General features: G+C 29.1%; 3 protein-coding genes across 5 annotated transcripts in view; 1 reads left to right on the forward strand and 2 right to left on the reverse strand.

The window, feature by feature from the left end:
• The window catches only part of LOC126769338 (apoptosis-stimulating of p53 protein 1), a 256,568-nt gene extending 251,363 nt beyond the window's left edge, over positions 1–5,205 (reverse strand). The window contains exon 1 of the mRNA XM_050488027.1: positions 4,850–5,205. The gene's annotated coding sequence lies outside the window, so the exon portion shown is untranslated. The remainder of the gene's footprint in view (positions 1–4,849) is intronic.
• Positions 5,206–7,541: 2,336 nt separating this feature from the next.
• On the reverse strand, positions 7,542–12,626 carry LOC126769348 (inositol-tetrakisphosphate 1-kinase-like). Of its 3 annotated transcripts, none has more exons than XM_050488045.1 (6): positions 12,241–12,626; positions 11,950–12,048; positions 11,595–11,692; positions 10,856–11,155; positions 10,214–10,464; positions 7,542–9,232 (listed from the first exon to the last, which is right to left on the reverse strand). In XM_050488045.1, the coding sequence occupies exons 1-6, from the start codon at positions 12,361–12,363 to the stop codon at positions 9,222–9,224; spliced, it is 882 nt and encodes a 293-aa protein (XP_050344002.1). In that variant the 5' UTR covers positions 12,364–12,626; the 3' UTR covers positions 7,542–9,221. The 3 variants fall into 3 exon arrangements, with proteins under 3 accessions (XP_050344002.1, XP_050344000.1, XP_050343999.1); XM_050488043.1 differs by lacking the exon at positions 7,542–9,232 and adding an exon at positions 9,585–10,127; XM_050488042.1 differs by lacking the exon at positions 7,542–9,232 and having other exon boundaries at positions 9,585–10,464.
• A 550-nt stretch (positions 12,627–13,176) lies between these two features.
• LOC126769367 (uncharacterized) lies at positions 13,177–15,130 on the forward strand. The gene is made up of 4 exons (XM_050488071.1): positions 13,177–13,540; positions 13,625–13,892; positions 14,483–14,614; positions 14,692–15,130. Exons 1-4 carry the CDS (start codon positions 13,425–13,427, stop codon positions 15,115–15,117), a joined length of 942 nt encoding a protein of 313 aa, XP_050344028.1. The 5' UTR covers positions 13,177–13,424; the 3' UTR covers positions 15,118–15,130.
• The last annotated feature ends 758 nt before the right edge of the window (positions 15,131–15,888 follow it).

Here is a 15,888-nt window from a genome sequence, read left to right on the forward strand (position 1 = left end):
TATTTACAAATATTTCTCCGTTTCATATCTCTAAATCAAAATTTATAAATTAAAGTTTAATAACTATAAACGAATTTTAAACTTTAAATTTTACTTGGTAGGTAAGTTATATAAATCACGTAGCATGAAAAAAAGCAATTAATAAGCATTACAGACTTTGAAATAACAATAAAGCGGGCAACGTAAGCGTTTTTAATATAAAATCAACGCAATTAAACAAAAATTGTTAAAATCGTATTATAATATTTTAAATATGATGCGACATAAACATAAACGTGCCCATAAATTGGACAAAATTAATGAAACAAAAGAACAATAGATGTATCTTTCAGATAACATTTGAGCATTCGCATGTAAAAACAAGGTTTGGTAAACTGTCCAGAGTTTATCGCTCCGAGTAAAGTTAAAACAGATACATGTAAAAGCAAATTAAGAGTTCATATACCTGTGACTCATAAATCTTTTTTAAATTCTGTAAGTCATTCAACTGTACCTACTACAAAAATATATTGAAAAAGAAAAGAATTTCATTGTTTCAATGGTAATCTAAAATTATTTGTGTTTGTAAAGAGCAATACAGATCAAAATATATTCGAAGTACTGCGCAATGTTATGAAACATAAGTTAAGCTGAAATCAAACAAAGTTAAAAAAACTAAAATATTTTACAGTGAATAAATTATATGGATAAATATATAATAAAACATATTATTAAAAAGATAGGTTGTTCTTAATAAATAAATCATATGTATTTATTATATTATTTAATATAAAATCAACAGTTTTTGTAAATATTTATATATATACCTATTATAATTTTATTTCATGTATCTCCAAAACGACTAACAAATTTTATATTTAGATAAGTTTTTGCTTTTTAAGTTCATCTATATAGGTAGGTCCTAAAAAACAAAGTTTATTACTAAAATAAACTAATTATTATCAGAAACGAGCGAAGCTCAATCGCCCAGGTGCCCAGGTACAAATACAGATACTTAATAAACAAGATTGGATTACAACGACAATTTGCACAGTAACAACTTATGTTCAGGATCAATCTCGATCGATACAATACACTTTTATCCCAGCGAAGTAATGAGTTCCAAGGGAACGGAATGGAATGAAAAATGGATGAAATTCCAAATAACTGCCTTAATTTCCAAAGTCCACTTGAAAAGCCATGTAAAAGTTTAAAAAAGTAGTTGGACATAGTTCGTAATCACTGTTTGTGGATACACAATTCATTAAAAAAGAACGTAAGAACTATACCGTATCCGTCGAATAATATACCGACTTGATTACAAACTCCAATAATAATATAATAGAATAAGCTCCAAACCTTCTCCTCAAAAAAGGGAGAGGAGGCCTTAGCCCAGCAGTGGGACATTTACAGGCTGTTACTGTACTGTACTGTTGATTACAAACATTCACGTAGCAATTTGGAAAGGTGAATTTTATGATCAATTTTTTTCTAAAAATCTACAATATCTAAAAGTAAAATACCTTGAAATATCGACGTCTAAAAATAGCTTATTAAAAAGGTTATCGTGTCAATTCTTCTGTCGTGTCACTTTACTATAATTCTGGTGTAAATTTTCGATATTCAATGTAAGGATTTTAGATAAGTCTGGTAAATGCTAATGCAAATTGATAAAAGAAAAAAATCGATTTAGCTCAACTGAATTTGAAATTTGACGAAATTTTGAACTTGCTTGCTTGAAAAATAAAACAATCGTCATTTTTAATATTAGTCAAATATGAGTTTTATAAAATACTTATTTCTTATAATTATACTTATTTCGAATACTTAAGATTATAATTATATAAATTTTTGACTTTGTTATATATTCATTTGCATTAAATAGCTATGTATATTTTTTATTGTCTTGTCATGGATAAATTTGATATCGATAACAAAGCAATAAAAAACTATAAAAATAAAAATCAAAAGCAAATATGAGATAACAATAGTTTATAGTATATAAGAAGAAGAAAAGTGTACTCTTTTATATAACAAGTTTAGATAAATAACCAGTATCTGCTACTGCATCATTTGTTTCAAAACATTTGAACTGCTTTAAACAGCTAAACAGCAATTAATGAAAGACAAAGGTTATTGAACAATTAATACTTATCCATGTCAAAATAAAACTAAATTGTTATGTGTGTAAATCACAAAGGGTAATTTCGGGGGGCTATTATGGCTAGAAATTTTCTTCGTAATGGATGTTTTAGTAGAAATCTTAAAACTTAAAACCGACTATGAAGCCAAATTCATATAATTATTATCAGTGTTTCCTTTAATACTATATTAATAGTTCGTCATTGTCGCTGAACTTTTACTTACCCTACTTATATATTTAAGCTTGTATCAATACAATGTCATGTAATTACAGTTATTAAATACGCATGTTATATAAGTTAAACTACTTTTCTCTAAATTAATCTGTGGAAAAATTAGATACGTATATGAAAACAAACACTGCGAACAAATGGGGCGGATGCTTGATCGAATCCGGTCTGGGCTACCACGAGTCCTCAGCAATCTCGTCTAAGCACTTGCTCCAGAAAAAGTGTAGAAAGAGCACCTACGGTGCGGAACGTCCGATCCTATTAGAGAAACGGCCGACAGCCAAACTAGTTTTACTTTACAGTTACGAGACGAGACGATTTGATTCTGCGACGATACTTAGCCGAAGGTCGCGGAAACTCGAGCGGGACTAATTTACAATTTGTTCAGCAAGTTGACAGCAAGTTTAATATCGATCAGAGGATTGAAGATACAGTATATAACTCACTCGCCGCTCTATATTACAAAGTTTACGAATGAAATATATAAAATAGTTGCACATCACAAGTTATTTTATTTTCTAATAGACGTTTTATTATAGATCATTTTTTTTATATTAACGCAAAGAGCACGTGGTGAACGCCTCGGCCTGATAAGGACACAAGCTGAGGGATTCGGCCTGACGAGGGCTAAATTGCCAAAACCCTTAAAAGTTAGACCTGTCCAGATTTTTTTTCTAAAAAAAGGTTAATAAGAAAAAAAAATCTGGACAGGTAGGAATAAATATTTAAATATTAATAAATATTTTACGATATTTCTTACGCCGTGCCTAGAGGCCAGTAACTAATATAAATATATGTGAAGCTTATTCTATTGATTTTATTGTATTCTTCGAATTTGTATACCTGTACAATAAAATATGTATTGTTTTATAATTGCAAAGTAACGGCTATTATTTTAAAATATTAACAATAGCCCAATATACAATAATTATTTACAATAATTATTATAAATACCTGTTAAAATATGTTTAAAAATGAAAGTAGTTTTTGTTATCAAAAATCATTTATTATATTATAAAAAAATATGCATCGGGCGTTCGCTTCCTAGGATAGGGAGTTTATATTATCCTATTGGACTTTTTGGTAAAACCCACCAGTTATTCTACCTGTAAAATATAACACTTATATGTTTGCATCTGAAGTGGGCTATTATAATTACAGGCACTACTGCATAAGAGACATACATATTCCATTCGTGATCATTGACATTGGCTGTCAATGTATATGAGAGTATATGATACTACCATATCTTCTCACCCATTTGCTCGTCTAGCCTTATTAATATTTAATATAAATTGAAATACAAGATATTTCCGCTGAGTGATTGCTTACTGTGACTGGATAGAGGAGATGCGTACGCGAGAAATTTATTAATGTATTATAATTGATTAAAACATTAATATTACTTAATTAATACGTTTTTAAATAATAGAAAATATCACAATCCGAAATTGGACCAAGTAGTAAGGTTTCGTAACATTTATTTGGGTATCTTATTACAATAAAAACTAAACTGTTGCATACATTTATTTTATGCATTTTAAAGTAGCAAAAACCGTAAAGTTAAGATACACGAACAACTCACATAAAATTCAAGTATATGTATAGGTATAAGTTATAAATGGAGTCGTCCCGAATGGAAACATATTTAAACAATAAAATTGTATAGATGCTGCACCATAAAATAATCTAGTACACCTTTTATTTAATAACCTTATTTCCATATCAATGAAATAGCATTTAAATTCTCACGTTTTATTGTTACATTTTTGTAAAGAAAATTTACTCGTTAAAAATTTAATCTAAAATGGTATTATTGTGTTCCAATTTGAAGGGTGAGTGAGCCAGTGTAATTACAGGCAAAAGGGACATAACAGCTTAGTTCCCAAGGTTGGTGGCACATTGTTGACGTAAGCGATGGTTAACATTTCTTACAATGCCAATGTCTATGGGCGTTGGTGACAATTTACCATCAGGTGGCCCATATGCTCGTCCGCCTTCTTATTCTATTCTATATTTATGTTGACGGAAATCAACGAGGCGCGTAGAGTCGTTTACTTGACATATTAATCTCCTAAGATAATATTACGGCCACTACGTATATATATTTGTTTTACTAACGTTGACCAAACGTAAAACAAAAGCCAATTTAATTTAATTTTATATAACGTAATTTGAACTAAGGGTCAAGAAAGGTCTTAGGTATCTTAGTCAAAAACTAGGTTACAAATAGTACCTACTTCCTAGGATCGTTTTACTTGATTGAAATTTGGATGTAGCAATATATTTTTTATTGTGATTATTATACCAATTGAGAACAAAGGTTATTTTTTAATAGATTTTTACCTAATTTTATCTCATGTTAATTTTACTTAATATGACAATTAATATAACATTACTATTTATATAAATAATATACAAAGTTTTATGTTCATTATATGTATTGTTAGTTAAAATTTAACAACTTGTTAAATGTTTACATACGATATTATACTAACCTGTTCGGGTAGTAATTAACACCGAAAAATCCAATTAGCGCATCACTACACGACACAACTTGTATTCTTCGATACACTATATCATCAAATTAACAAACCAACGAAACCGCAACAAAGTCGTAAAGAACACAATATTCGTTATACACTATCGATCAAACTAATTTTAAATTCACATGTCACACAAGATCGAACATACTGATGCATTTTTATAATTACAAATAAAATATTTCATTTGACATTTTGTATTTCCCTGTTTCCTAACATGCGACATTTAAAAATCGAACGACGTTATTCGTAGCGCGAAAACAGACGAAAGTGCGCGCGCGACTCACGTGCATTGGCCGCATGTGCCGACAGCTGACTGAATCGCAATTCGGAACAACGCCGCAACAATAATTACACGGTTCCAATTTTTCTATCTATATTACCACCCGTTAACCGACAAAAAATCAGTTTCTAGCTTTTTAATATGGTTTAACTTCCTGCGTTTTCAGTACGTCGCGGGAGCACCGCGGAAGTCGCTTACCGTAATGTATAATAAATTGTACAGATTTACCTCTCGCTGCAACTAGGTGTGATTTATGCACGGAACTGTGTCGAATTAACAATTACCGCTTCTATAGTAACGTCGGCTAGACAACCGTTATGAGACGAGGTGGATAAAATCTCGATATTATATATTTTATGTAAAACTAATTTATAACAGTCATTATTGTTATTGGTAATTAAGTGTAGATAGCCACATTCGTCTTTTTCCGTGAATCGTGATGGTACTACTGGTACTGACAGAATGCACGTTGTTTCTCAAATCAACACTAACTTATATCAGACTAGTTTTCATCCACGTGTTTATTTTTGTGATATGTATAAAAAAGTTCATCATAATTCATCAAAATCGATTCAGTGGTTTAGCCGTGAAGGCGTAACAGACAGATTTACTTTCGTATTTGTTATAATATTAGTATAGATTAATATAAAATTAATCTTTATATAATTAATTGTGTAATCTTAATACCAATTAAAAGTCCACAAAATCATGATTAAACAACTAACTATCCAAATTCTTAAGTTAAGGTCCCAGATGCACGTTATTACGATACCTGGGAGATTTACAATACAGTATATTCAATTCGTAATCGTCGACAAACATTGCATATTATTCACATAAAAAACAATAATTGAATTTTTATTCTTTTTCGATAAAATTATTGCGCCATTTGATTTCATGCTGGTGGTAGGGCTTTGTGCAAACTCGTCTGGGTAGCTATCAACCATTCATCAGATATTCTACCGCAAAACAGTGGTACTTGGTATTGTTGTTTTCCGGTTTGAAGGGTGAGTGAGCCAGTGTAATTACAGGCACAAGGGACACAACATCTTAGTTCCCAAGATTGGTGGCGCATTGGCGATGTAAGTAATGGTTAAAATTTCTTACAATGCCAGTGTCAATGGACGTTGGTGACCACTTACCATCAGGCGGCCCATATGCTCGTCTGCCTACCTATATTATAATGATAAAAAAAAGATATACATACATACATGGATCTGTTCACGCAGATGGAAATGTGTGTTCTCAGTTTTTATAAATTCTAATCATTCATATAATTATTAACCTCAGTTAGTGATGAAAAATAAAAATGCTATTAGGTTGGGATATTTATATTTTAATAACAATTCAGGTAAAAAGATACATTGTTCACTTAAACTAAATCTACGAAGTAAATAGTCATATAAATCAGTCTCGCTTCGTAATACATTTCACTATTGCTTCATGGAATGATAATATCTTGAAACTTGATAATTAAATTATCAAGAAACTATAACTATTACATTGCATATTCATATGTTTCAAATAAATAAAAAAACACTTTTACTATAATCTTTTCTGTACTTAAACAATGTCTACAAGGTTATTCGTTTTTTGACAGCTCATACATACATAGTTCGGCATCTTGTTATAGCGCCAACAAATTATATCTCATACAATGAAATATATATGTTTTAGGTTGTTTTAATTTAAAAGTAATTTAAGGATGAGAAGTCTAGAAATCTGCCAAAAAGCGAATAAATAGCAGGAAAGAAAATATTAATAATTTAGTCACACGAAACTTATTCTGTATATCCGATTCCTAAGCTAGCAAGCAGGCTATCATATTTTAAATATTCACCCTAAAGCTAAATAGCAGCTGCTGACTCACATAAAAGTTATAGCTTAGGTATGTAGATTTAAGATAAGCAAAGGTATCTCTATGTATATGTTACATACTTGTTAAAGTATACTGTATAATTACATAATGCAAGTCAACTTAGTTGTGACAATTTGGCATATTTCCTAAGATATTATATAATATGAAAATATATATAATGACACGTTGCAATCAAGGTTGAATCTTTTTCTAATTGCGCCAAAAATAGCTTCGTTTAAGAACGCGTTATTATAATTAGGCTACAAAGCCGATTTTTTACACACATAATATACATTTACACACAGTTGTGATTTTCAGAAAAGTGTTTTAATTTGTTCATGTAAAATTTAACGCTTTTGAGCTAAAGTACACAATTTTGTGTAATGTGTTTTTAAATACAAGTTTTAAGTACGACATTCAATTTAATCAGATAAATTGTAGTACTTTCTAATGAATTTATTGAGAATTTATCTATAGTTAAATATAATTTATATCTTAAAACATTTCGAGATATTTTTGTTCTAATATACGGAATTGTAACTATAAAAAATAAAATAATTTGTTAATCTCATATTTATAGAATATTTTTTTGATGTTATATTTACAAAAACAAAATAATTGTATATAAATGCTGAATTTATTAATATTCATATTATTAATAATTTTAAGTATTATGGCAATACTCAAAAGGCACACAGTTAATACATATACAAAAATTAGGACATTGAATTGTAACTAATATAGATAAATGTATAATAAAAAAAAATTGCAATATAAATGCATGTATTTATAATGCAATATGTTTAAAAAAGTTCTTTTTGAAACTTAACGCATTAATTCTTGGCTCGAAAAGAGCCACGAATAATCGAATTGTTGTCAATGTAACTATATATATTTATATATATAAATATTGTTGTCGTTATTGTGATTTGTATAAAACAGTAGCCTATGTCTTTACTTGGGGTTCAACCTTGCTTTATACTAAATTTCATCAAAATCGATTCTGTTGTTTAGCCGCGAAAACTTTTTTTTTATATAAAATAGGAAGGCGGACGAGCATATGGACCACCTGATGGTATGTGGTCACCAACGCCCATAGACATTAGCATTGTAAGAAATGTTAACCATCGCTTACATCACCAATGCGCCACCAACCTTGGGAACTAAGATGTTATGTCCCTTTTGCCTGTAATTACACTGTCTCACCTGCCCTTCAAACTGGAACACAATAATACCAAGTACTGCTGTTTTGCGGTAGAATATCTGATGAGTGGGTGGTACCTACCCAGACGAGCTTGCACAAAGCTCTACCACCAGTGAAACTTAACAGACAGACAGCTACTATTAATATATAAGATATTACTGTTAATATATGATATTTTATAGTTTCCGCCCAAGGCTTCGCTCGCGTGTAGCGGGGAAGGGTAATGTTGTTGGTCTCAGGTTTAATATGAAATATGATTAAGTATGATTAAGTATGATTTTTATAAATGTTTGGTCTATTTTAATAACAACTTTTGGTTGTATTTGATACAAATAGATGATTATATCTCTTTCGAATATCAGTACTGCCAATTATATAGTATTGTAGTTTGAGTTATGTGATTTATATTAAAGATTACATATACCAACATAAGATTAAGATTTCAACTGTATATTGTACTTTTCATGTACATATTGAACGTTTTAAGATACTTTGAAAGTTTATTAGTTGAGAAACGTTTTAAGATATAACTTCACAAAAATCAGAGAGATTTTTCAAAAACAGAACCAATATACAATTTGGTTTTTAACAAATAAAAATTTAAACTGATATAACTACAAATTAATACTTAAGTCACAATCAAAGCATGTTTGATTAAATTACACATTCATACGCCCACAACAGGATTATATATTTACATCAATTATGATATTTTTTATCAAATAATAATGAACCTTATTGATATTGGCAGTAATCTCAAAATCATCTCAAAAGTTATTTTTAAACTAAACAATGTGTTCAATCAAAATCAGATGAAATCATCACAATATTTTTATAAAAAGCATGTCTTCGTTGAAATCTCATTATCCTTCATTTATATTCATGTATATGGATATATTTCTTTTTGCTTCGTAGTAAATATGACCTCAAATTACTGCGAGGATATTACAATACTATGCCGTGAATCATCATGTGGCAGTGGTTATATTTGGTCTGATTGACAAAACAATATTGCTGATAAAATATTAATAATATTATAGAAGTGTGGTAGTTGTCATTTTGGACTTATTATATAATAAGCTTACACAAACATATGTTGTTTATCAAAAGAACAAATAGCATAAATGGCTAAAATTCGTATATACCAATATAAATAATAATTATTAATTAAAAATTAAAAAAGAGATAAAGTAACTTTCAACCTATGTTTCCATGTAAGTTTTGATTTTCTTATGAAAATAACCATATGAAAAGCAATCATTAAAATTAAATAAATGAAACATGATTGATTTCTTAAAAATTCAAGGTACACAAAATATAAGGTAGTATACCTTATTAAGATCCATCCCATATATTTATTAAAAAAAAGGTCACATTGTTTATATATACCGTTAATTGGATTTAAATTTTATAATAATCCATAAATAGAATAATAATTATACTTGCTTCTTTGTTTGGAAGGTGAGCTATATTTATTACAGAACTGTTAGGAATTTGTCAAATCTTTTAAAAGTACTAAACTGTCTATGGTCTCATCCCAATATAATTGACAAGATTGTAGTGACATTCCTCCACAAGGCTATGGGTAAGGTCTATGTCAGTTAACTCAGTGATAATTAGCATGTAATAAAGTTATATGTATGGTTTAATAAACAAAGAGTGTAGACAAAAAAAAACTAACATATTTATTGAATAGCTCATGTAATAATCTAATAGTCTGATAATATCAATGCCTATTACTACCCTAAATTATATTCATACCTGTTACGCCATAATTATGACTACCACCTATATTAATTAAGCCATTAGGCCTATGATTGCCACCATAGTCATCTATTCTACCGCTATCTCCTAAACTACTAGCACTATTTGATCTTCTTATAGTATCCTGAATACATTGTAATAAATGTTCAAAAAAGTTTGGAAAATTATCATAACTAGGGAATACATTAATATCAATAACTGCATGGTTACCTGTTATATTATCTATGACTACATCAAATCCAGCCAATATTAAGCCAATCTTCTTTCTCATTACTCTGATTATTTCTTTTATTCTGTCTTCATTTAGACACATCTTTATATCAGCCTTATCATTGGGGTCCAATATAGACAATGTGGATTGGCTGTCAGCTTTACAAACTTCTCCGGTGCTGTAGTATATTGGATCCAAGTCTTCTGAGGCATAGAAATTTTTAAGACTTGGTCGTTCACAAATGTGATATCTGTGAAGAATTTTCAAAAATTATTAGTAATTAATTGCAATAGTAATCAAATATTTTGTTATAGTAACTGAATGATGATGAATTATTTCTATTGCAATTTTTCTAAATGATGAACAAAAACTAAATTTAATTGAGACAATCACATCACATTGATGCTGTATTAATTATTTCTTTCATTGCACCACCAAACCTGGCTGGTTTACTCAGTCTTCAAACCGCAACACAATAATAATATTGTTGTTTATCGGTAGAATGCAATGAGTTTTCGTTAAATATATAATTGTATAAAATCCAGTACATTTAATTCAAGAATTAATTTTATCCATTCATTCATTTTTTAGGAAGAATATAATACATAACAAGAAAAATTAACAACGTAAGTAGAACAAACCTGTTTCCCACAACAAAGACCTTATGCAAAACAGCATTATGATTAACAAAACTTTGAACAACACAAGGTGGTTTGGCTACATTAAGTCCTCTCTCATTAAATATTAGAACCATTTCGTGAGCTGATTTAGATCCATGGGCTATAGTAGGTTTGCATATCACTGGAAATCTCACACCCCTCTGCCTCATAATCTCAATGTTATGTTCTGTATTACTTGTCGTGAATTCTGCAAAGGCAGGTGTGAAGATGCCTTGACTTTGAAATGATGACTCATTTTGCAATAATGTGTAATAACAATACCTGAAATTACCATAAACATCATAAAACACCTTTTATAATATTAGGCATTGATAGACATATATACTCTTATATACGCTTCAGACACTCTTAGTTGGTACAATATCTTCCAACTTAAATGACAAAAGATACAATGATACCATTGTATCTATACTCATTTCTACAAAATGTGCATAAATTAATTATATCTACTCTGGCAACTCTTTATGAATAAGTCAGTCTTATTACGTATATTCAAGATCCGAGGAAATTTTTATTCTGATTTCACTGATAGTGAACTCAGAGTAAAAAATTTTATAGTAGCTTCTATGATTAGAGCGATTTTAAAGACAGAGATTTAATTTTTAGGCTTTAATTTTTTATACATTAAATACAATTATTAAATTATTGGTATAATAAACGGGCAAGTTATGGTAAACATATATGTATAGTTATTAATTACCTATTCAATAAAATCCTCACATTATCTAATGGGTCAATCACAGTTATATTAGGATGATTCGATAAATACTGTTCCGCACGATTAATAATATTTGCTGCCTGAAAATTTAAAATAAATTGAATATTCAAATTATAATATTTACATGAAAGGTCTGCATGTAATAGTATAAATATTATGTTGACAATTTTTATGACTCTTCATAAAACTTTTCATGAGTCACAAAATTTATATAAAAGTTGCACAAGAAAGACTAATTTCATGACTAAAGATACAATTTACTTTTAATGTTTTTTCATGTCAAGGTAAAGATTTGCAAGCAACAGGAAATTATAAAAGAAAAAAACGATAGATTTACCTTCGTATCACCTTGATCAGCTGCTGCTATGACATCAGTTAATTTGTGCAAAAAAACATCTATTCTTCCTTGGTCTTCAAATGCCCTCTCTAAATCTAACTGAAAATAAAAAAAATTGTGTGAACTTCGTTTTTTCTACATTTCAAATCGTGTCTATTGTGGTATATATAGCAGATCTTATAAAAACAATATAAGCATATATAAAAAATTATAAGGGGCACACAAAATATGAACTCTCAAATCATATATAACCATGCTAAATAATTTAAATGTATGATTTTTAATAATTACCTTAACCAAATTATAACCATGTAAGTTACAAGCTTTGATAAATTCCTTCCAATTAAGTTTTTGACTCTTCTTTTCCGACATCCAGAGACCTATACTTTTACCATAATAAATATCGTCGCTCATTTTTCTGGTGATGTTTTACATAAACATACTTCAAAGATTATACATAAGTAGATATTTTTGTTGTTAATATTATTTTAAAAGCAATAACAAATAACAAGAAGGACTAAAATATTATCTTGTTTTAGTTTTTAAAACACTATGAAATCATTTAACAACATTACTAAAACATCATTATTTAAAAAAAAAAATGAAACACTAGGAAGTAAGAACACAATACATTTTATTTACAGCACTGGCTCTATAATAAGAAATATTCATTATTAGTTAACTATATACATAGGTATTTAACATTAAGTACATTAAGTAATAGGTATTTTAGGTATTACTATTGAGTATTAACAATTTGACAAATGACAATACGAAACACAATTAAATGTCAAACTGTTAACCACATTTTTTTGACAGTTTATTTTTCAAAAATTCTTCTAATTGTCTGAATATTATTTATAATATAACATTTCAGGTAGTGGGTATATACTATTTACATTTAATGTTTTTTATAAAGCATTTAAATTATAAATAAAATAACTATGTATTTCAATAAGCACTACCTACACGTACATACCAAGGTTTTGCAAAATAATATTATAATACAATCATTACCTCGCCACTCGCCTTCGACTTTAAAAGTTTTATTTATTGAAATAGATGCATAACAACATTTTGATTGGCGAATTAGCTTTTCAAGGTAATCGTAATTATTGTCATAAACAATACATTGATGAATTGATTATTGACAATTGATTACAGTAAAATGCAAATGACAACTGATGTAATATTATCAAAGATAAATCACCGTAAATAGAGAAATATCTATGTACATTACACACGCCAGAAAAGAGAAAAATAAAGGATAAATAATAAAATCATTGTATTTTAGGTTACTTTCCATTTATAAAATATTTCATTAAATTTGTTGTAAGAAATGAATTAAAATTATATTAATTATTATTTAGACGTCCTAAGTACACTAAGAGATACTTTTGATCTGTGAGGTAACCTTACTTTTGTATCAATAATTTGGATTTCTAATTAAATAATACATTTAAACTAACAAGAAAATGTCAGATGACGGAATAACTAGTGCAAAATTCAGAATACTAGAAATCTTCTCTGACCTGGACGTTACAGACTTGGCATCAATAGAAAAGTGGATATGTTCACAATCATATAAAAAAGTTAAGTATCTATTACTGAACACTTAATACTTTCTCTGGAAACTGTTCTTTTTTATATTTATTTAATCTCATTCTACACCTACAGATTTAAAAAATAAAAGGGCACTTCAAAATTCAGAAAAGTTGTTAAAAAAGATAGGGGACTCCTTAAAGAAATTAGTGCCATTTGAAGCAGAAATGCCAACTGAAACTATTATACCACCTGTTGTTGGTGATCAGGCTGATTGTAATAAACATAACACTTACCATATTGATGAGTTTCTTTATGATGAAGACCAGGTTGAGGTGTTGGTTAAAAAAGGAAAAGTTAAAAGAAACTACTGCTTAGATTGCAACTCTCATAATATTGAGGTAATGTTGAGTTTACGAATTATATACCCTAATGAAAGATTTTTTTATATATTTGCCAAAAGGCTACTGACTACTCCACCTGATGGTAAGTGGTAGTAGAGCCCAAACGCGACAACAGCCAGTTGGAAAGAATGTTCTGTATTAGCTGCCCCCAGTTTGCCAGCCCGCAAGATGCCTCTTCACGCCTTGTTTGAAGGGTTGGAAGATGAGGGGAATACGTGAGCTGGTAAAGAATTCCATTTTTTGGAAATGCGACAATGAAAGGAGTTGTCAAATTTCTTTGTGCGTGATGGAATTAATGTCACAGTTAGGCGGTGACATCGAGAGCCGGTACGTGTAGACTAGTGAAGGAAGGGGGAAACAGGAATTAGAGAGAATAATTCCTGAGAGCACTCGTCATGATACAGTCGATAGAAAGTGCTGTGCTACTATCTCTCAATGCAATTGTGAAGGCTTGAGGGTGTTTGTAACCTTTACGTCGCCAATAATGAAAACAAATAAAAAATTATTATTTTTAATATCTCCCTATATCTACCTGTATGTCTTATTATTATGTTTATCAATCTTATAAGTTGTATTTTTACTTCCAGAAATTAACATTTATATCACACTCTATGTCTCGACAAGCATTACAATACATATTTAAAGTTTTACTTCCTAAAGACCTAGAAAGCAAAGAATTATTGGATGTTGGCTCTCGATTAGGAGCTGTTTTATATGGAGTAAGCAAGGCTTTTCATTATTGTAATAAGTTTTTCATTATCATAATAGTTAATATTGTATGTTACTTTTTTTTTAGGCTTATTATTTGTCCAATGCATCGAAAATTGTGGGTGTTGAAATAAATAAGGAATGCTGCGAAGTTCAAAATATAATAATAAATCAATACTCGATGGATGTTAATAGAATAAAAATAATTCATTCGGATGTAATGGAAATAACTGACATTGTTGAATGTACAGACATTTTTATAATTAATGTTTTAGATTTTTTTGTTGATGTAGAGAAGCATAAAAAAATGTGGTATTTTTTTAAAAAGCATATTAAAAATGGTAGTTATTTAGTAACTAATAGAAGCATGGCTGAAACCTTAAGTGGTTTAGAAATATTTGAAGAATTTATGGACTGGTTAACAATTTGCAAGCCCTATCAGTTAGAAAATGAAATATATTTTGATGTGGAAGATCAGAGCGAACTATATTTATATGCAATAAATAAGAAATAAAAACAAATTCATAGCTGATTTCTTTCAATAAAACAATCTCCACATTATTTAAAAAAGAATTTAAAATGAACCAATAAACAAAACAGACAGTAATGTATTTTTGAATACAACTTGATTACAACAGTAATAAAAGTAGAAATTTAAAAGAATATCATTGACTCTAGAGCACATAATATTATTAATAATGAATTTTTCAATATAGATAATATCTATCTAAAATTAAAAAATATTATTCAATAGTCCAAAATTTATCAATGTTTAAATGTAATAGTCCAGTCAGTGGAGATTTTTACCTTACAAAAGGTGGTGTAGTTACAATTTTGAAATATGTCTCTTAAGTTTGCCTAAAAATGTCAAATACAATTTGTGTTATAACTCATCTCGTGCCTGAAGGCGAAGGAAAACATCGTGAGGAAACCTGCATGTGTCTAATTTCATTGAAATTCTGCCACATGTGTATTCTACCAACCCGCATTGGCGCAGCATGGTGGAATAAGCTCCAAGCCTTCTCCTCAAAAGGGAGAGGAGGCCTTAGCCTAGCAGTGGGACATTAACAGGCTGTTACTCTTAAATAAAAACTTGAAGAGAATAAAATTACACAATATTTTTTTGTTTCGTTATTGTAAGGCTATAAGTCCATACAAATGTATCGACTTATAGCATAAAGATGAAAAATTGTTAACAAAATCGTCAAAATAGTTTCTCTTGGTAAATTTCAAAAGAATAAATAACATTATATTATTTTTACCTCTTCCACACCAAAATAAGATT

The sequence above is a fragment of the Nymphalis io genome, chromosome 7 (assembly GCF_905147045.1).
Source record: "Nymphalis io chromosome 7, ilAglIoxx1.1, whole genome shotgun sequence".
Classification (NCBI taxonomy): Eukaryota; Metazoa; Arthropoda; class Insecta; order Lepidoptera; family Nymphalidae; genus Nymphalis; species Nymphalis io.